This window comes from Strix uralensis, chromosome 11 (assembly GCF_047716275.1).
Source record: "Strix uralensis isolate ZFMK-TIS-50842 chromosome 11, bStrUra1, whole genome shotgun sequence".
Taxonomy (NCBI): Eukaryota; Metazoa; Chordata; class Aves; order Strigiformes; family Strigidae; genus Strix; species Strix uralensis.
In genome coordinates this window covers 8497149-8517915 of record NC_133982.1, presented here as the reverse complement: position 1 = coordinate 8517915, position 20767 = coordinate 8497149, and the positions used below count along the sequence as shown (strand labels likewise).

The 20767-nt window shown below is 38.4% G+C and overlaps 3 protein-coding genes across 5 annotated transcripts in view; 1 reads left to right on the top strand and 2 right to left on the bottom strand.

Annotated features, from left to right (window-relative positions):
* APBA2 (amyloid beta precursor protein binding family A member 2) overlaps positions 1-10899 on the bottom strand; it is a 122815-nt gene extending 111916 nt beyond the window's left edge. The window contains exon 1 of the mRNA XM_074881009.1: positions 10643-10899. The gene's annotated coding sequence lies outside the window, so the exon portion shown is untranslated. The remainder of the gene's footprint in view (positions 1-10642) is intronic.
* MCEE (methylmalonyl-CoA epimerase) lies at positions 1101-10589 on the bottom strand. The gene is made up of 3 exons (XM_074881020.1): positions 10418-10589; positions 5135-5475; positions 1101-1783 (listed from the first exon to the last, which is right to left on the bottom strand). The coding sequence occupies exons 1-3, from the start codon at positions 10446-10448 to the stop codon at positions 1631-1633; spliced, it is 525 nt and encodes a 174-aa protein (XP_074737121.1). The 5' UTR covers positions 10449-10589; the 3' UTR covers positions 1101-1630.
* On the top strand, positions 10518-20127 carry MPHOSPH10 (M-phase phosphoprotein 10). Of its 3 annotated transcripts, none has more exons than XM_074881017.1 (11): positions 10518-10654; positions 13072-13714; positions 14542-14687; positions 15104-15266; positions 15559-15700; positions 16124-16191; positions 16898-17035; positions 17261-17371; positions 17595-17702; positions 18242-18472; positions 19917-20127. In XM_074881017.1, exons 1-11 carry the CDS (start codon positions 10533-10535, stop codon positions 20064-20066), a joined length of 2022 nt encoding a protein of 673 aa, XP_074737118.1. In that variant the 5' UTR covers positions 10518-10532; the 3' UTR covers positions 20067-20127. The 3 variants fall into 3 exon arrangements, with proteins under 3 accessions (XP_074737118.1, XP_074737120.1, XP_074737119.1); XM_074881019.1 differs by lacking the exon at positions 10518-10654 and adding an exon at positions 11429-11457; XM_074881018.1 differs by lacking the exon at positions 10518-10654 and adding an exon at positions 12136-12284.
* The last annotated feature ends 640 nt before the right edge of the window (positions 20128-20767 follow it).

Here is a 20767-nt window from a genome sequence, read left to right as displayed (position 1 = left end):
TGTTCAATTATCTTGACATATAACCAGCAAGGCTCGCTCATTTTGCAGAAAAGATGCCTCCCCATCTTTGAAAGAATGGAAAGACAAAAGCAGCTTTGCTAACAGAATGTCTCCTAGAATGGCAGAATCATATTTCAGAAATATCAAATCATCCTGCTTTTCCATCATGAGCCTTAGGTTTTCTAAATTTAAACAATTTAGAATTTAGATCACAAACTACCCTCTAAACAGTGATTTGATGAAATGCAAGAACTCCGTGGAATACTGTATTTTTCTTAAAATACGACAGAAGGAGTATGTATTTTGAGTACAAAAATATCTCGTTTAAAAAAAATGCATGGCTTTGCAGAGTTTTTTTCAGAAGTAAAATTCATGAGGAAGCATCAATGTCTTTAAAGCCCTGTTTAAATCTCAGGTCAACATTATACTTGTATTTTGTTGTAGCAAACATGACACAGAACATACAGAGATGTAGGAAAATACAAAATTCAGATTGTGGTTTAGCTAGGAAAAAATATGACTTAAGGATTAAGAAAACTAGAGAGAGAAACAGAAAGTCTTCAATTTCTACAGCTGACATGTCAAAACAAACCTATAAAAGAAAGTATCAGGACAAAAACTACTTGCTTAATGTACACTAATAAAGTGAAGTCTGTGCTTGAATAAGTCAACAAACTGTGACTGCAGTCTATCAGAAACATAAGGATGCTGCAATGCTCTCTAATATTAAAGGCAGTATACATAACCAAGACTTATACGGCTTGTGTCTTCCACTGATTTTGTTAAGTGCTTTTGCATAGGAAAACCACATTTATAAAGTAAGTGAAAAGATTAATTGCTATTTGTTCAGGTCTCTCACAGATATCTTCCTATGGATAAAACTTGAAAAACAAATATTCAATACCTGAAAAAAATTAAAATGTGACAAGTACCTCATAGTCTGAAATATATTTCAGGCAAATAATTTTTCAGGTACTTTTCTCATATTGCCTGCATATCCACAGAGTTCATAAAACAACTAAACGATGATTTATGCATGGTAACTTCCTTGGCAGTAATTGTTATGCCAAGAAAACTTATTTACTCCTTGCAGACACCCATACAATAACATAAGGATCTTTTTATTGCATGAACCAATCAATCAGTGTGAAGCACAGATGGTGAATGGAGAAAATACAGAAAATACAATGTTTGTTTTTCCTTTATTTCCAAAGGGAATATCAAAGCTATATTGTTGTCACTGAGAAGTGGGTCTCTGCTCTGAAATGTAGAACAAAATAACGTGGGTTGACCTAGAAACTACAGTTTCTGTGGTTACAGAGGTAAAATCACGCTGCAAATATGAGGCAACAGAACATAAATTACTATGCTACATATGTAACTTGGCTCACGTATTTCTCTTTAGAATCACAGAGAATTCAAGAAATGTCAACATATTAATTCTGAAAATCAGATCAACAAAAAAAAGAAAATGACCCTAAATCTGTAGCACTATTTCAGTACTCAAAAGCTGTCCTTAATCCACAGGAACTACAGTGAACTTGTAAAGACTGAATACCACATCAATATTCCCAGCACCATCTCAGTAACTTCACAACTAATCTATTCTTTTATTTATGAATATTACAGCTCAAGCTTGCTCAAGTTCCACAAGGACTCCATGGCAATCTTTAGGGTGAAGAAAAATCACAGGTTTGCCATGTGCACCTATTTTTGGCTCTTCACTCAATATTCGTATCTTTTTTTTCTTCAGTTCTGTCATAGCCGCCTTTATGTCATCAACCTTACAAAAGGAAAATACAGTTCACAAAAATTAACATATTACACTGTATTATGCAGATTCTACATTTAGAAGCAATAATTCCTTACTAAAATGTTACTTCTAAATTCTAATATAATTCTGAAAATAAATTAAAATATAAAACAGTTTTAAAACATCTCATCTTAAAAGTAAAAGTCCTACAGAAGTTTGCATTTGTTATTCGAGGATTTTATAAAATATTGTTTAAATAGATTGTTCTATATTTAAGAAATTATTAAACAAAAATCACTCATGCACAAAGCCCATTGATTTTTTTTTATGTTGTTAATTTATAAGGACTCCACTCTGCATTACTATTACTAAGAAGATCATATTGCTTTCAAACTATCAATAACTAAAGAAGAATGCCTCTCTGTCTAATTGATGACAGAACACTGAATCATTAGATGCTGGTGAAAAGGGAGGGCAACAGGCAGAAGGTAAAAGGAAAGTCCCTTTTAGATTTATATATCCTCCATCTGAGCAGGTTAGGCTTCATAAAGTTTCCTAAGAAAAACGTTGGAATTATCAGAAAGACAGCCAGAATATGACCTGGTTTTCCTATTGAACTTAATTATAATAATAGCTTTTAATATAGTATTTCAGTACAGTTTCCTTCAGAAATACATAACTAACAAAAACATGTCTATGTTGTAGAATGTGACCTTAAGTCTGATGTCATGTCATCAGATGAAATTTGAATTTTCCCAAACATTAAATGCATTCATTCTTTGAAATAATAAAATTAGCACTTGGTTTAGCAAATCCAAGAGTCGATAATCCATAAAAACCTAGAATTAAAATAATAGCATTGCTATTTTTCAAGTCTGGTGTCTGGACATAGCTTGGTGAATAAACTTGCATGATGCCATTGTAGGGAAGAAGGAAATACCTAGCTTTAATTCAGAGGAACAGACATCAGTTAATTCCTACTCATTTGCAGCAGTTTTGTTCATGAAAATCCTGAACTCACTACAGTTCTTCCTACTACCCATCTGCTTAAAAAAAAAAAAAAAAAAAAAAAAGAAATAACTGTCAAGATTTATCTAAAATAAAACAGCACATGCAATGTGTGCCACAGCCCCCTCCAGGTTGTTCCCCTGAGCAGAAATCCACTGCAGCTGCTGCTCTGGTCCTGCAGAGATGGCCAGAAGAACTGTGTCTGGGCTCAGTTGGAATGAATTACTGCATCCCCCAGGAAGCAGTGAGAGTAAACAGTGGAAAGCCTGTGGGTGCATCCATGTTAGGACAGTATCGGGCTTGGACTTCTCTCTTATTCTATCAAGTGTCCAACATGCTTTTCCTTGCAGTTATTAAATTCAATTATAGCTGGCCATGAACAATTTAATTTCTTCCTAAAATGGTTATTTTGTCTGAAACAAATTCCCTATCAAAACATCTGTCTAAAATTTTCCTTTGAATAATAATACAGAAGGAAGAAATGAAAAGCATTTTAATAAACTTGTCAGGCTTCCTCTCCAGTATGGAAACAAAATTTATAATTCAGCTTTTTGCAATAAAATTGTTCATAGAAAGATATTTTTACCAAATATATTTTAAATTTCAAACGAACAATCAATTGACACTGAAGTTCTTTTATAGTTTTTCTGAAAACTACTTTTGCTTAATTTCAGAAGATGACGTATCTTTGAAATTTTAAGGTTTTCCATTCTGGGGAGAATGGAAAATTGGAGGAGGGAGGTTAATATCTTTCTGATTGACTATGGTAGTGACCAAATCTGTTTTCAGTCCTACTTAAACAGCAGGTCAACAATGGGTTGCTTTTTTATCCATGTAAAATAGTTTATAATCTTCCATTTGTTTTTATGTGGAGACAAACATGAGGGACTTAGGATAACTCTGGTTTTTTTTTTTTTTGCATAAAGAATCTATTAGTGAGTTACAAGACTTCATTTAGGAAAATCTGGCTGCAAGTAGCACTAGCTCACCCAATCAATGGAAATTAACTGCTCTATTATGACTCCTGGCTTGCTTGATCTACTATACAGAGCTATAAATTTTCTTTTTTAACACAACACTTCTACATTGTCCAACATGGTATAATTAGCATATCCCATTCTTCTCAATTTTCACAATTAACAGTATGACTTCCCCTGACAGCCATCTTTGGTTTATCTGCAACAAGATCATCTCTCACACAAAATGGAGATCTACACAGAACAATTTAGCTGGTAACAAATATTTCTTGAAACATCTTAAAAGGGATTACATATATTTGAAACCCTTGAGAGCTTTGAGCTCTTTTTTGCTGAGAAATGCCTACAACTTCTTTCTCTTGTACCTGTAAGTACCACTGGTCTTACAGAGAGCTGGAGGGTTTTTTGGTCTTACTGCAAATCATTTCTTTCTTCTAGACAACACCTCACTTCCTAAGTTCAGCTGAGGTCTTTTCACATTTCTATAGCAGAACTGCCTAGCAATACAATTTAGGGTCAATTTAAACAGAATTAATCTTATGCTTGAACATCTGCAAATAGGCAAATTTAATGGAAAAAAAATTGCAATGCCTCTGTGTGTGCAAAATTTCTCAATTCTCAATGAAAGTATGCAACTGCAAACACTGGTCTATAGATGTATTCTGAAAACAATTTTTACCCACATCAGTAATTCCACTACTTTTTATTATTACACTTTGCATGAAATAATAAAGTTTGCAAGACTCAGATCTGTAAAATATTAAAAACATGTATCATAGGCAGCAACATGAAATTTTGCATCAAACATCTACACTAAAACATGAGTATACTAAATAACTACTTTACCCAGCACCTTTACATCTTGTGTACTTCCAGACCAATCTCTCTTTAATGGACAAGAGAAAACAGCACAGAAGAAACTCTGGAGACTTTACTGCTGTTTGGTAATTATGATTGACAATCTTTTTTGACTTCTGTATACAATTATCAACTAAATATCAAACAGGAAAAAACTTCCGAAAATCTAAACTATGCCTTAGCTTAAACTTACAACTCCATCTTTTTCCAGTGTATGTCCTTTCTATGTTAGGAAGTTGGCGCCTGTCAAACACTCTTCACAAGCCTTGTCCATCTTCCACACCAGACAACTAACCTTCCCCTCCCCAATTTACTCTTTATAGCATAAAAGAGGAAAAAATTATCACATAGCTGATGAAATCAAACTGTGATTTCCAAAACAGAAAAAGGGCATGTTTAAGAATTCTTCTTATGCAATATAAATTCTCACAAATATGACAGCCATATATATTTGTTCTTGACACAGATCAAACCTATGAAAAAATTATGCATACTTTAATATCTATATCTTATTGTATGATATATTTTGTTAAAATACCTCAATGCAGATATGATGCATTCCTCCAGTCTTGTTTTTTTGCAGAAAGCTTGCAATGGGACTTTTCTCTCCTAAGGGATGTAGAAGTTCCAGCTTGGTATTTCCCAGCTCCACAAAAACAGTGTAGACGCCGTGTTCGGGAAGAGCAACAGTCTCACTCACCTCTGCTCCTAACACATCCTTATACAAGGACTGAGCTTTCTCCAAATCAGGTACTGCAATTGCTACATGATTGAGTCGGCCCAGTTTCCACAAGCAGCTTGGAATGTTTTGAGAAAAGGAATTCGATGATGATAGAGTTCGTATTGTGAGAGCTGAAGTCTGCAATCTGGCAAGAAGCCCTGAAAAAAAGTGAATAGCACCAATACAGTGCTTTTGAGAAAGTACTATCTGCTCTTTCCCCTTTTAATGAGACCTATATAACTCCTGTGTCATAAGAACACCAGTGTGCAAAGCTGAATGTAGACTGAAACCAAGGAAAGAATTATTCTGTAGTACTAACAGCTCAATGAATTTTTTTTCAGAGACTATATAACTATTCAGAAGTATAAAAGAAAGAAAGAAACAAACACACACAAATTTGGTGTAAATGCTTACATATGCCTGTTAAAAAGAGGAATATATGGCCAAATGTAATGCTCAACTGTATAATGTACTTAAAAGTGACTTCTGAATTCTTCAGAGCTTCTTGCAAAATAGAGAAAGAAATGAGAATATGCCCATACATCTAGAAATTATAACAAACAAACAAGAAAACCCAAACAAAATCTTGGACAGAACTGATACTGCAAGATCCAAAAGATAAAAGACCTGAGCTCACAGCTGTCAGACCTAACTCCAGCAAGGAAAGAAATGTCATGTTGCATCTGAGGCTTAGGGAATCCTAAAATCTCCTCAGTTTGGTTTATTTGCTCTTTCTGCAATGATTAAATCATTTGCCCTTTTTACTTTTCACATGTCACACAGGTCTTATACTTCATTTCAGTGATCTGTTTCAAGATGCTTAGAAATATTTCAGTTCAAAGTACTGTGAACAATATCACGTTCAACTGACCAATAATAATTTAGAAGATTATCTGTAAAAGGTTGAAATCATAATAGCTTTTTAAATGTAACTGGTGACAATGACTTCAGTGTGACTTACAAAAGAAAAAGAATATGATTTGGCTCATCATATTTGAGATGGTAATTATAAAGAAAAGGTAATTGTAAAAAAAAAAATTGGATGACCTTATGACAGAAAAGTAAGGGCTAACATGTAGACAAGAGATGGAGAAGTCATGGAGAAACTCAGTGTCATGAAAAAGTGCTTAGATATCTATGGAACTCTTCACTGACTGCTCTGACAGTAACTGAACTTTGCACTATCTGTGTCAAATCGCTGTGTTGCTCACAAATAATTTTAAGGTTGCTTGTTTTTTTAAAACATCACAAGAAAAAGATCTACAATGAAGATACTTACAAATGAATTACATTAAAAATTAATCTGTACAAGTACTAGAATCTGGAGAGGTTGGGAGTGGGGAAGAAATTGTGATCATATCAGTTGTTTCTAGCACCAGAATTAGATGAAAGGATATATTCATAAAAGCCGCATTTTAATTTCATGCCAGTTTGCTTTAGGCCATGTCAGAGCTCCCAATACCTCAAGGCCAAGCTAGAGGCATCTCAGAATTTTGGAAGTCTTTGAGGTATTCTTAGGTTTAAATTCATAAATGTGCTATTTTGCTAAGAGATTGTGCCAAGGATGCACTGAGATTCTGGATGCTTTGCGATACACTGAGGGTAGCCTGGCTTGCGTTTTTTCAAACTCTTTGTACTCTCTAAGGTTAGTAGTAGCTGTAAGGTTAGTAGTAGCTGTAATTAATCAGACAGCTTCACTGTATGAAACTAAGAACTACCATTTCACTCCACAGCTATCAGTTCATTTTTCTTCACAAGACAACTAATGCAGTCCTTAAATCTAAGCCTTTCTGAGCATTGTGCGTATTTTAGACTTAAAATTACAACATGCAATGTACATACTTCCAAAGACTTAGTATCACAAAAGTAAGTCTATTCTGAATCTTTTGATAATACTAAATCAACATCCTACATTAAGTATTTCCAGCAACTTGCCCAGTTCTGCAAGTAACTGCCCTGGAGTATTTCTTGCCAACCTTTCACACAGTACATCCTGTCATCTCCTTCATCACAGCCAGTTCTGGACAATTCTTTTTCACTGGTTACCTTTAGGCTATCATATGGGCACGGGCATAGTAGAGCAACTCAGTATTTCCAAGTACTTTTCAACTTTTTACATGTTATAAAAAAATCCCCAAGCAACTTCTACACAGAAGAAAAATTCTTGTTTTTCAAATGCCTATGCTGAAACTATTTCGTAGATAGATTTGCCCTCTAAATGCAGCTGTATCGGGGTGAACAAAGCAATTGCCTGAGGAAGCAATACTATGCAATGCTTACAATGTACAAAATAAGAACCATGCAGTATCTAGTTGGTATAATTAGAAGCATGGATAATTAACTAGAGTTTGACCAGGTCACCAGAGTAAATAATGTATTAAAAAAATTTTTTTAAAACCCCAAACACCTGCCATACAGTCTCTTCTGTCCACCTAAGATTCTACCTACGTAGCTGTATTTCCTACAATAATTTTTTAAGATCTGATTCAATTCTTGCTGAAGCAAGAGATACTCTTCCACTTAGAGAAGGTCAGTATTCCCCAAAAGAGAAAAATCCTTTGAAAGATAAGGACCACTTACTGTATAATTTATGTTTCCTAGAGCCTTTTATTCCTTCTTCCAAATATTAACAGACCACAGTTCAGTAGAATTACTACTAATGTAGATTTTTCAAGCAATCTTTAGTGATGTGAAGGGCTAGGATTTTTCCCATTCTTTTTGACATCTCCCATCTATAATTCCTGCTGTACTTCACACAGGGCATATGACTACACAGTTATTGTAATTTAATTTGTATTTTGTCTATTTTCAAGTAAATTGACAGAAAGTAGAGACACAGACTGTTACTCATCTATTACTGAAGCAATATCAAAAAGAATAGAAAATGCTATTTCTGTTAAGTTCTGCCCAAGAAATGTTTAATTTTTGTGATGCTTCCTGGAAAGATAATAGATTGAAAAAGTTAAGTATATTCCTAGCATTCTTGTAGAGTCAAAGATACTTAAATACCCACTCATATGATTATATTATTTATGCATTTCTCCATTTCCTCCTCTCACTTAACGAATTGGGTGGTAGAACTCTATATATGTTTTTCATATGAGTATGTAGGGGAAGAGGACTCTTCAGCAGGTTTGGTTTTTTTTTCTTACTTTATTCTATGAAGTCTTGTGAATTTGTCCTAGCTCTAGTCATACGCATATAGAGCTTTAATTTTAAACCCATAATTACCAGTATGAATTGATTGAGATTAAACAAAAAGCATTTGTGGTTTTTTTGCATTCTATAGATTAGTAACTATATAGTTACGTAGAATTCTAATCTTCTTCTTCTAACCCAATAATCAAAAGATGACCCTGCAGTGAAAAAGAAAGCTTTTCAGCAAATTTCAGATTGAAACCCTATTACTTCCATGTTTCAGGAAAGAAACACTTATATTTATGCATGTGTCTCAAAACTAGTCCTATTAACTGTTGTGACTAAATTCTTCGATCACAAAAGCATTTCTCCACTGACTTACAGAATTATTCAAGTAATTCTTAACTTTCTCTAAAGTTAAAAAAAAATACTTTCTCTGCTTCTTTTGAAGCCAGTGGACAGTGACTAAACCAAGTATGTGTCCTGCCTGCAAAACTTGCATATGCCGACGAAATTCACAAATGCAGTTGCTTCTCCTGGTATATACAGCATTTGCCCCAACTGCTTTTTTAAGATCTCCTTTTTCAAACACTGACAACCAAATCTGAATTTTTCTAGATACTCTGTCCTTCAGAGAAGATTCAGCTGACCCTGCTCTCATATGATTGCTGGTTTCCTAGCCTCAGTGATGCTGCAGAATATATGTCACCTTCTTCAGCTTTGTTTGAATTTTTAAATTGATCTGTTTGAGTTTTATGCTATTAGTACTATGCACATCAGAGTTTAAACATGTACAGTTGTACCAGCTGAGGCTTACACTCTATAACGGAGCAGATTATGAACACGAAGTAACAAGTCTGAAGTATCCCATAAAATGAGATCCTCAGCCTTCAAATGTTTATTTGTAGGCTTGTTGCTCCTTACATGGGGTAGTGTTCATTGACTTACATGGCTAAGTAATCAAACATAAACCAAACCCAAGTGAATTAAGTTCTCTATGGGGAGGTTGCAGTAGAAGAACTGTGGGCTGCAGTAGAAGAACCTTGTCACCGGGCCCTGCTCTACTGTCAGCCATTTCAGGTTGAGAAAAACTCCCAAGCATGGAGAGGATGCTGTCACCATAGGGAGTGTGGCATACAGGGGCTGTGTATTAGCTCTGGACCAAATGGAGAAAGAGCAGTCTGGCCGTTCTTAAATCCCAGCAGTTTCGAGGTGGCGTTAGCATCTTGGAAACTTTGTCAGCCAACAAGGCTTAGGATCACTACGGTGCTGCTCAGCTCTGTGCTGGAGGTGGCTTTTGGGAATCAGTTGGGCTCCATAGTTCCTATGAACTGAGTCTCACTTTGCTGTAGCTCTGATTTCTTCCATCAAAGTGAATTATACAAAGGTGTTTTCATCCCAGATCCCACTGATCGATCACTGACAGCATCGAGTCTCTCATTCACTTTGCTCCTGCAGTCTGTAGCTACCGAGTAGAACTGCGTGGTTTAGATATAGTGAGTTTAACCTGCCTTTTCTTACTATTAAGAGAGTGAACAGTCCAGATAATTATAATGAACGGGAAATGATTTGGCATTCGACCTCCAAGTTGTACCTTAAAAACACAAGCTCCTCCTTGCGCCTTAAGTTCGGAGTTTGCTGCCTAAGTTTATTCTAAGGCAGATAATGTCAGTTGTTAACATATCTGCCATCTGGATCGGCACACTTTGTTTTTATTTTTAAAAGCAATTGTTTTGTTGTGGCCTGTAGGGCTCTCACGGAGAGCCTGGGGCCCGCTCCCGCACCGGGGCGGGCAGCGGCGGCGCGATCCCGCCCTGACGGCCCGCCCGGCCCCTGCACGAAGCGGGACTGCCCGCCGCCGCGGGGCAGGACCTCCAGGCCGGAGCAGGCACCGAGGCCGCGCCGCCCCCATCGGCCTCACCGCCCGGCCCTCCCCGCCCCGCCGCCCGGACCCCACGTTACCGGCCGCCGCGCGCCCCAGGGAGGCCGCCATCTCACCGCCCCGCCGCTCGCACCCAGCCCGGCCGCAGGCAGGCGGGGCCTGGTCGCGGGGGAGCGGCCGCCCTCCGCCGTCACCATGGCAGCGGCCGCCGCCCCCCGTCCCCGGAGGGGCAGAGCCGTCAGCCGGCCGGCCGGGGCCGAGGCTCGCCGACAGCCCGGGGCTGTGCTTGTACGACCGGCGCTTACCGGAGCGTCTTGGTACGAGGCAGCGGCTGTGTCAGGCCGGGGGGCTGGTGAGCCCTCGCCGGGGCGGGTGGGCGCAGCTGCCCGGGGCCTTTCCCAGAAGGAGAAAGCTCCGTCGGGCTGAGGCGGGCGCCGGCCGCCTGGGAGCTGCGCCCTGCGCCTGACTGCCGGGAGGCGGCCGTGCAGCGGGCCTCTGCGGGGGCAGCTCACGGCACGGTGTGTGTTTGAGAAGGAAAGTGCGAAAGAGGCCAGCTCTAGCAGGGGACATCTGTAGAGAGAAAGTAGAGAGGCTCAGGACAATGAGCAGGCTGTCTTCTGGTGCTGCATTCCTGTCCTGTCGGGGGCATAGGACACTGCAGATTGCTGCAATACATCCTAAAGATACATAAGCACCTTGTGCCATTTCAAATCTGTTAATATCTGAATAATTAAAAGTGCAGTTCAAATTCAGCGGTCAAAATGGGTATTTAAAAGTCCCAATATACAGTACTTCCTGCTTCCAACCCAGGTTGTAAAGGGTCAGGTATGCTTATGATGTTCAGAGGCACAGGTGTGGGTCATGCTCATGCCTCTGCTGGCTGGGCCCTGCTCCACACGATGGTTTTTTGAGGGTGCAAAGTGCCACTCAGAGGACACACAGAAGTTGCATAGCCAGGCTTTGTTTTCTGTGCACTGAAGAGACTTCTTTTTTTGGTAGGAAGACATGAAAGCATCAGAGAAACAGCAGAGGGAATAGCAAGAACAAAGTGAGAAGGTTGGTCACAGTTTTGGATCCAGGTGCTGAGCAGCTGCGGACGGCTGGGAATGGCAGAGGCGGGGTGAGTGCAGCCCCGGGGCAGCCCCTGCTAATGCATTTTGCAGCATGGAGGAGGAATGGATCATCTTCCCCAACAGCAGCAGCTTCTTTACCAGGGTCTGTGGGTGTAGTGCTTAATTTGGCTTTATAAAATAAACTTTAAGGAAACTCTGTGATGTAAAGTAACAAAACAGTTGAAGAACACTGTGCAGTGCTAATTGCATAGGCATGTAGACTAGGCCTAGTTAGCTGGGAGCTTGGGGATGCCAGATAACGCCGGGCATTTTGCTCACAGAATCAGCTAGAACTGCGTGGTTCCAAAATAGCCCTTGTATCTAGGTCAGCGAGACAAAACTGCATAGTAAGATGACTGTAGCTTCACTATATTTAGAGCAGGTTTTTCAGTTCCCCTGAACACCCCAATCTAGAGCAATACCACGCTCTTCCAAGGGGAGGAAGCAGCAGCCATCAGCGGATGACTCGGCGATACCTTGCTTGCAGCTCAGCGCCAAGGCGCGCAGGCCAACCTAAAGAAGCGGGTGTGACATGAATAAACGAGGCGGCTCTGTGACAAAAGCACGGGCTGGGAGGCAGAAATGCTTTTGGCTCGGGAAGCGGGCGGGGCGGCTCCCGCAGCTGTGGGCGCAAGGCACGGCGGGGCGGAACTCCTGTGCGCGGAACTTCGGCGCCGGCCGCTGGAGCCGCCCGGGCCGCTCAGCCGGCTGCCTCGGGGAGGCGGTGCCGGGTTCTCCACGCCGCGGTTGGGGGGAAGATGGCGGCCGTCAAGGCGCTGGAGACGTGCCTCAGAGTGGCGGGCGCCGCCTCGGCGCGCCCGGAGCGATTCCTCAGGTACGGCGAGTGCTCCGGGGAGCCCCCGGGCCGGGCCGTGCGCGCGCGGAGCGCTCTGCCGCTCCTGCAGGCCTGGGTGCTGTGGGAGGGAGGCCTCGTGCCGGCCCCCGGCGCCGCGGAGCTCCCCGAAACGCGCCGCGGGCTGCGTGCGGCCCTGCCGCGGGCTCCTGCCCCGCAGCGGCCTATTCCCGTCTTCAGCGCTCGGGAATGAGGAAAAGGCGGGTTCTGTTTCTGCCAGCTGTGTTGAAGCATTGGTAGCGCTAGAGAAACAACGAGGAGACTACCCAAATATAAAAGCAGAGGAGTAAGGCAGTGGGGGATGGCAGTTACCTTTTTAAAGCCAAAGGTCTGTATCTTGGATGTTTGAGGTGTTCAGTGCTGTACTGATTACTTCCCCAAAACGGCTGGAGTGCTTAAATACGATGAAGATCTATTAAGGTGCAACTATAGAAGGGTGGAATATTCTGTCGAGCTGCTACTTCATACACAAAGTGTAATGAAGCTGAAAGACTTAATAATTATAATATCTTTATTTCTAGGAAAGTTTAGTAGCAGTACTCCCAGAGATGTGTAGAAAGTTAAGCAGCAGCAGTACCTGTTGAAAGGTGCTATTCTGTAGCACCAACATAGCTAAGCAGATACTAGAAGAGCTGCAGTGTAACTATATATTTAACTTAATGGAAGGTGTAAAATGAATGAAAGCTGGTAAATTCTGCAAAATAGAAAATAAAAAATTATTATTAACTGTTGTGCTTTTTAAAACTCTTCATTTTTTTTCTACTCTTAGGGTGCAAGATGGATTGGCTGCTGACTTCAGAGCATTAACAAAGACTCTCTATGATTTGAATAAAGCTCTTGGAAGTAATATAGTTCATGGGGGTCCTCTAAAAGAGCTGGTGATAGACAATTTTGATGAAGAACAGATTTGGCAACAACTAGAGCTCCAAAACAACGCAGTTCTCGATTTCTTCAAGAAATCCATTGCAAGAGATGCCAAGGATGAAGATCTTTGCCTTCTCTCGGACCAAGAAGAGGATGGCTCTTATGCAGAGACCAGCAGCGACCAGGAATTGGAAGATGATATAATGGAAGCAGAAACTGAACAGAAGAATACAGAAGATAAAACTAAAGCTAATGAAAAGCAAAGTAAACTGAGAGAAAGTATAATGCAGAAATACAGTGATGAGGATTCTGATATTGACTTTGATATTGGAGCACTGGAGCAACAAACTAAAACAGCCAAGGAAACCACATTGAAAAAAATGGCAAGAAAATCTATAGTGGATGACAAGTTTTTCAAGCTGGCTGAGATGGAAGCTTTTTTGGAACACGCAGAGAAGGAAAACAGGGAGGAGGAAGAAAATATTAATTATTTTGAAGACATCATCTCAGATGATGAGGAAGAAGAGTCTGAAGAAACTAAAGTCAAAGTAAGAATATCAGTAAATTTTCTGATCTCTCTTTTTCTTTAAATGAAGATCTGATATCCGTTAGGGTGACTATAAATTGTTGGAACTCTTGAGTAGAAACTACCAAGTAAAATTTGATTAGATGACTAGCGATTACTTCTGAAGCATTACTTCAACAATATATCTGACATGAATATCTGGTTAAAAAATGACCTAGTGCAGAAGAACATACTGTCCTGCTATTCCAGTCTCTCTTTAGATGGGTTTTGGGTTTTTACATGAATAAAGGAAGAGATAGTATGTTACAAGAAGTAAGTGACGTTGCAGAATAGGTGACCCAACAAATGACAAAGATGTGTCAGTCAGCATTGACATCTGGCAATTAGAGATCGCTAAGGTGACTGATGCAGAGCAGAGGGCTTTTGGCACCTTCTTTTTCTAGGGACATGGCTTTATAACTCTGATTTAACTTAAGTTGCTGAGTACCTTTTTCTAAAATAAGTCTTTTATTATTTAATATTACCAGAGACTATGCCCAGGGTATAAGGGAACATGTACGCATTCCAGCAAGTAATGGGCAAAATCTACTGCTCTTTGACTGCTGTATATGTTGGAATTGGAAATGAATTTAAGTGGTAGAATATTTTAAATACTTGTAAAAGACATTAGTTTTACTAAGATGCACTACTACACCTTGACGCTTCACTAAACTGAATTACTGTTACACAAGTTGTGCAATTCCCTAGGTGCTAAAGACTGTAAAAGACAGGATATCCCTACACTTCTGTCAGTCTTAACAGTTTTGGTTTGTTTTGTGTTTTGTTTTGTTTTTCCTCTTCCCTTCTTAGCCAACTAAAAGTTCTAGAGACTTGACATACAGAGATTTCTTTGATCCGATCGATGACGATGATTTAATAGCTAATGATGTTGAAGATGATCAGGAAGAGGAAGCAGACAGTGCTATTGAAGAGCAGAATGAAGAAAGCATGTCTGAGTAAGTATATGCGTTATTTGCAGTTAAAATGTCTTTGTAATTTTATACTGAAGTGATATAGAAAATAACGTGTGAATTCCAGGCTCCCTTTAGCCATGGCTTGCCATTTGTTCTGTTGTATGTTCATGGTTTGCTTTGTCACCTTATTTGAAAAGTAGTTTATTTACTTATCTTTTGAGTAGTGTCTCTTGATATTTACTTGAATATATCATTTAATAGCTGTAACTTCAGATTTTGAAAGTTATTTTTAATATATAGAACTTACCTTAGTGTCCCCTGTCTTTAGGTTTCAGTGAAAGCCTACTGTATTTCTTAACTGTGGATTAGTTGTAACACGTAAACATCTAATGGCTGAAATATCTTCATGTAAAAAATTATAGAGGCTTTTCAACCTTTATTAAATTTTAATGTTACAGGGATGAGGATATGAATGAAATGATGGAGAATACAAGAAGTAAAGAAGCCTCTAAAAAAGTTACTTTTAGTTTGCCAGATGACAGTGAAACAGAAGATGTGCAATTAGAGAAGGGCATCGATCCCAGTGAAATAAAGTCTTCTTTTGAGAAGAGACAGGAAAAGGTAACTGTATTGTGGGGTTTTTTTATTTTGCTAATACTTCAAAACAGTGGGCTGCTCTTTTTTTTTTTTTTAAACGATCATGTAATTTATTCAGAGTCTGGTAAATATGAAGAGGCTATTTACAAATTAAAAAAAAAATAAAGTGGCTTATCTACATCAGATATTTATACAATCATTTATTCCCTCCTTTTATGTGAGGAGGAGTTAAAAGTACCTAAAATAACTAGTTCTTGCCTTGAGTTTACTTGTGAGCTCTATGTTTTAAACTTCTTAACGAAATTGTGTTTTTCAGATGAGCAAAAAAATAAAAAGTTTAGAAGAAGAGTTGTTAGAGGAGAAACCTTGGCAGCTTAAAGGAGAAGTGACTGGACAAAAAAGACCTGAAAACAGCCTTTTGGAGGAAACAGTACTTTTTGACCATGCAGTCCGAATGGGTAAGTAGTGAGAGTGGGCTTTCCTGAAAGTGTGTTGCATATCATGTTGGGTTTTCTTCCCTTTGACCTTGCTGAAAACACTGGTGACTCAAGAGCAGGGTAACAAAACACTAAGTTAAACCTGGTGTGGTTTTGAGGTTGTGCATTTTCATAGTGGAAACTACAGGAAACTTTAATCTTTTTTGTTCATCTTTAATTTCACTGAATGTTCATTAATTCGGTGACAGATTTAGTCATTTACAAGCCTTACATAATATGATCAGTCTCTTCAAGATAGAGGAAAACATTATTTATTCACTTTGCCTTCAATTACTACATTTTTGTGAAGGCTTTACTTTCTTTTTCTGTTGTTTGTTCTTTATAGAGCAAAAAGTATTTCTTGCTGGAGAAGCATTTATCTTAAAATTCTCTTTCTCCTCTCAGCACCTGTGATCACAGAAGAAACTACTTTTCAGCTTGAAGATATCATTAAACAGAGAATATTGGATGAGGTAAATATTATCTTACTTGTCCCTCCCTATTTTTATTCAGACTTGATTCACAGGCCACATTACAAGGATGAGTTTGAACCTCTTAAAATGTTAGGTGTAGAGTTATCTTAATTTCTGCAGCTGGTTGTTTTATTCTTGTGATGAATCTGTGTTTAGATTTCTAAGGAGCTCTTTTTTTGCATGCCTGTTATATGCTAGGTGTTGGTGTGCTTAAAAAAAATGAGTGTTTGGAAATAAAAGTATAAGGAGTTTATTTGGAACATAATGCCAGTCTGTAAATTTTGTCTGTTACCGTAACTGTAGCGCTCTGAGCATTCTGAATACTAACCAAAAAGTTTTCTCCATTTTTCTTAAAAGCCACTGATAAAAGATTTGTATCCCACAACTTGTTGAAGCTTATTGTTAGCTGAATAAAAACAAATGGTACATATGGGGAAGAGTATTTAAGTGCTTAAGAAAATTACACATTTGTTGTTTCTTATACAATTTTTGCCCCAATCCACTAAAAATAAGCACACAAGCTAGAGCTACAAGTCTTATTACTTGTTTTTCAAATGAAAGTGTGAAACTTAATGAGTTCCTGGGAAGCCACATGCACAAACTAGTTAATGTGTCACATGAGTAATATGAAAAATATTATAAATAAGCTGTAGCACCTGATATTTGACTGTAGTTGCATTTGGTCATTAATTTATGACTTTCTCAGGCATGGGATGATGTAGTACCGAAAGAAAAACCAAAAGAGGAGGCTTTTGAATACAAGAAACGTATCACTTTGGATCATGAAAAGAGTAAACTGAGTCTTGCTGAGATCTATGAGCAAGAATACATGAAACTTCACCAGGTAACTTAAGCAATGCCTTTCCTTTTGGTTTGAAGTTGATACCACGTAATCGTATGTGTTCATTTGTATGCTGCTAACTGCTTTCAGCTTTGTGGAGTACTTCAGTCTTTCTCTGAGTGTTCACCAGTGAAATGGCTCTGAATTGTATATTGTGTTGTTATCAGTCTTGCTAAAGTAAAATAACTTTAGGAGTGGTGTTGCAGTAACATTGCATTATTAATGCAGCAAAAGACTGAAGAGGAAGAAAATCCTGAACACAAAGAAATTCAGGAAATGATGGATTCACTCTTCCTGAAGCTGGATGCACTGTGTAACTTCCACTTCACACCCAAACCAGTGAGTAGCTAAGTTTCATAAAGTTGGAGTTTCCCCACCTTCCCATTTGAAACTGGATACTTTAACATATACTTGGGAAATGGAAAGTAAAGTAAATGTTGTTATTTCATATTAGATGGACTATAATTGCCTCTAAACAAAACCAGATATTTAGTATTTTCAGTTAGCTGTAAGCTGTTGTGAGATGGTGTGCTCAGTCCTGAATATATTTCCTTATTTCTAGCCTGTGCCAGAAGTTAAAATAGTTTCGAACCTTCCAGCTATAAGTATGGAAGAAGTAGCACCTGTTGCCGTTAGTGATGCTGCTCTCTTAGCACCGGAGGAGATCAAGGTAAATATAATCACATAAGGATCTGGAGAGGATCTGTATTCTTGATAGAAGGGTGTACTGGCGGCCAGATCAATGGGAGAATTCTGCCCCCTCCCACCCTGGGCTTCTCACCTTGTGGACCTTCTTTCTTAGCATTTTAGTGTTGGCTGTTGTTGGGGGTTTTTTGAGGCTGTGGGGTGGTTTGGTGGTTTTTTTTTTTTTTTGATAACTGGAAGGAGGGCAAAGATTTAATTTTATTTGGCTACGCTAGGCCATAATATTATGCTTCATTTTTGTTCTTGACTGTTATGTGATGGTAATTATTTTCCCAACATATAAATGGATATTTGGAAGGGGAAAGCTAAATGACAATAGGGAAGCTCAATCAGCATGTATTCCATGTATTGTACAAATCTCACTTCCTAACTTTTGCCACTTTTTGGCCTTTGTCTTAATGTGGCATTGCCCTGAGCTGGCGAAACACTAAGACAGCTTTGAGTACCTTGAAGTGAGTCTTTTCTTTTGCACGCTTATGGATCTAGAGATCTTGTCCTCTTTAGGAAAAGAACAAAGCGGGTGATGTAAAAACAGATGCAGAAAAGACTCCCACAGACAAAAAACGAGACCGAAGAAAGAAAAAGCTTCGTAAACGTATGAGGCAAAGAGAAAAGGAGAAACGACAAAAGCTGCTTGAAAAGATTAAACCAGAACAAGGCACAAAACTGAGCAAAAAAGCTGCTGCAGCAAAACTAAAAAAGCTTACAAAAGAAGGCAAAGCATCTCTGCTCAAGGTAAGGCTCTCAAGTACTCCTGTATAACTTGGAGCTTCCCAGCTAGAGAATATTAAAATCCCAAGGATAGATAATATTTAGCTAGAGAAAGGGAACTTTATCACAAACAAATTACAAAGTGTAGGGTTTGTTTCCCTCCCAGCCCTCTTGGCATAATTGCATCTCCTAATCTTTCTCCATCCCCTCAAAAGTTCTTGTACACAGGTAGTATATCTGCTTACACCCAAATCTTGTTACTGTACTTATGTCTGAGCAAATATAAAAGGTAAATGTAGCTGTTGGAAGGAAAGTAGTAGTAAGAAGACATGAAAAGGGCAGATGCATACTTCTTTATTTGCGTTTTTCTCTGCCCCTCCCCTTTCCCCTGTATTCTTTTGAACTACAGCTTTGGAAGGACTGTTCTAATCCATGCTTGTAACTGTCTTCTGCAAAGTAGCATTGAAGCCTTTTTAGTCCTGATTTTGGTGATTATCCTGACAGCATGATGTCAGTATAGAGGCCTGAAAAAATACAGCTCTGGTTGTACTTTAGAGTGATCCCCTTGTTTATAATGCATATTTATGTAGATGTTATTGCTTTAATTGTGAATCAATCATACCTAAATGGTTGTTGGAACTTTTAGAAGCTTACCCAGAGTATGAAACATATTTGAATTTGTAAGCAACTTAATCTTTAGATACGGAAAAATATGAAAAAAACTGTATGATACAATTACTTTATATCAAAATATATTCACAAAGCAGAAATGATTGTTTGCATTAGGTACTAATTCCTTATTTATTTCAAAGTTCACAAGGTGGTGTTCCTGCAAATACTAAGGCTCTTATTTCCTGCATTTGAACTGTTCCACTTGATTAAGTGGGACTACTTGCATGCATAATTCAGAATGATGTTTCTGTTTAGTTCTTTCTAAGCTTTTGAGTAACTTAAGCTATTTCAAAATAGAATATTCCTATTTAACTTTCTACTTCTGATTGTCGAGCCTTCTCTATAATCTTATCAGATTACTGTTTTATAGCACACAAAACAATTGAACTTGTGTACTGCCTATGATGCCTTATAAATTACATTTTAAAAATACCTGAAATTTTGAGGTACTAGAAACTAATAGGAAAAATAATTACTTCTAAAACGTTTGTGCTTACTTTTTTAAAAGGAGAGCCGAACACAATTTAAGATATGTAGTTGTAGCTCATGATGTGCAAAGATCTATTGCTGATGCCTGTTCTTACCTACCATGCTAATTGCTAATTAGAAGGGGAATGTGCTCTATTTCTTTAGAGGGCAGGAGTAGTATAAGAATGCAGTGAAAAATAGCCTTTGAAAATCATAATTAGATTATTATTTTTAAGTTAAATACCTTTGTATGTGAGTAACTAGTAAGTAGTATAATGGTATTGTTTGTACATTTCTTGGTTATGACAACTATTTTGTCCATTGACAGGATGAAGGTAAAGACAAGGTCTTGAAATCATCCCAGGCCTTCTTTTCTCAATTACAAGATCAAGTAAAAATGCAAATCAAAGATGCAAACAAAGTAAAGAAGAAACAGAAGAAGCAGAAAGCACTCTCTGTTCATAAACTGAAATTGTAATTTACCTTTTTATATATGTTGCATCTTGTATATATTAAAATGTTTCTACATGAATGCTGAATTTGAGTGGGTTTTATTCTGTGTTGATCTTTAAAATGCTCTGTGAACTTCTTAAGGTGATGTAAAGACACTTTCCTTTAGGTATTTCTTTTATTTTCTACCATAGAACTCTTGATTTTGTTGATTTTTTTGTTCCAAAAAGAAAGCTTCTTGCCATGGGCAGAAGAATGTAGAATCCTGGATCTATGTGCTTTGGCTGTACAGTCTCTTGATTCTATAGTCCATTGCTTTTGTGTCTGCTGTTGTAATAGCTCCGCATGTATTGCAGGAATAACTGCATTTATTGAAGAACTTAAGGTGTATCCTAGCGGTATAAATGGGAAGTTCATGAATGGAAGAATCATGATTATCAAACAGGGGCAGGAAACAGAAGCCTTTTAAGCCTGCAATAACTCAAGAGTAAGCAAATGCTGTCTTTTAACTGAGATACTTCCACCTTGAGAAATATGCTTGAAGTATTTGCGCTTTTCTCATCTCAACAAAAAAAAAGAAAGTCCCAGCTTTCTGGTTCCCCTTTCTCAAGAAAGGTCACAGCTGTTTTTCACCCTTCAGAGAAATTTCAAATTTAAAGAGGGCAAGATGTTTAAAATAAATAGGTCTTGGTAGGTTTTTATTAGAAGGCGGTACCCTGGCTCGGCAAT

Excerpts from the sequence above, each read along its gene's own strand:
- MCEE (XM_074881020.1), bottom strand. The coding sequence starts at position 10,448 with ATGGCGGCCTCCCTGGGGCGCGCGGCGGCCG. Across the intron at positions 5,476-10,417 it reads CCTGGGGCGCGCGGCGGCCG|GGCTTCTTGCCAGATTGCAG; the intron begins GTAACGTGGGGT and ends ACTTTTTTTCAG. Across the intron at positions 1,784-5,134 it reads TGCATCATATCTGCATTGAG|GTTGATGACATAAAGGCGGC; the intron begins GTATTTTAACAA and ends TCCTTTTGTAAG.
- MPHOSPH10 (XM_074881017.1), top strand. The coding sequence starts at position 10,533 with ATGGCAGCGGCCGCCGCCCCCCGTCCCCGGAGGGGCAGAGCCGTCAGC. Across the intron at positions 17,036-17,260 it reads AATACATGAAACTTCACCAG|CAAAAGACTGAAGAGGAAGA; the intron begins GTAACTTAAGCA and ends TTATTAATGCAG. Across the intron at positions 18,473-19,916 it reads GCAAAGCATCTCTGCTCAAG|GATGAAGGTAAAGACAAGGT; the intron begins GTAAGGCTCTCA and ends GTCCATTGACAG.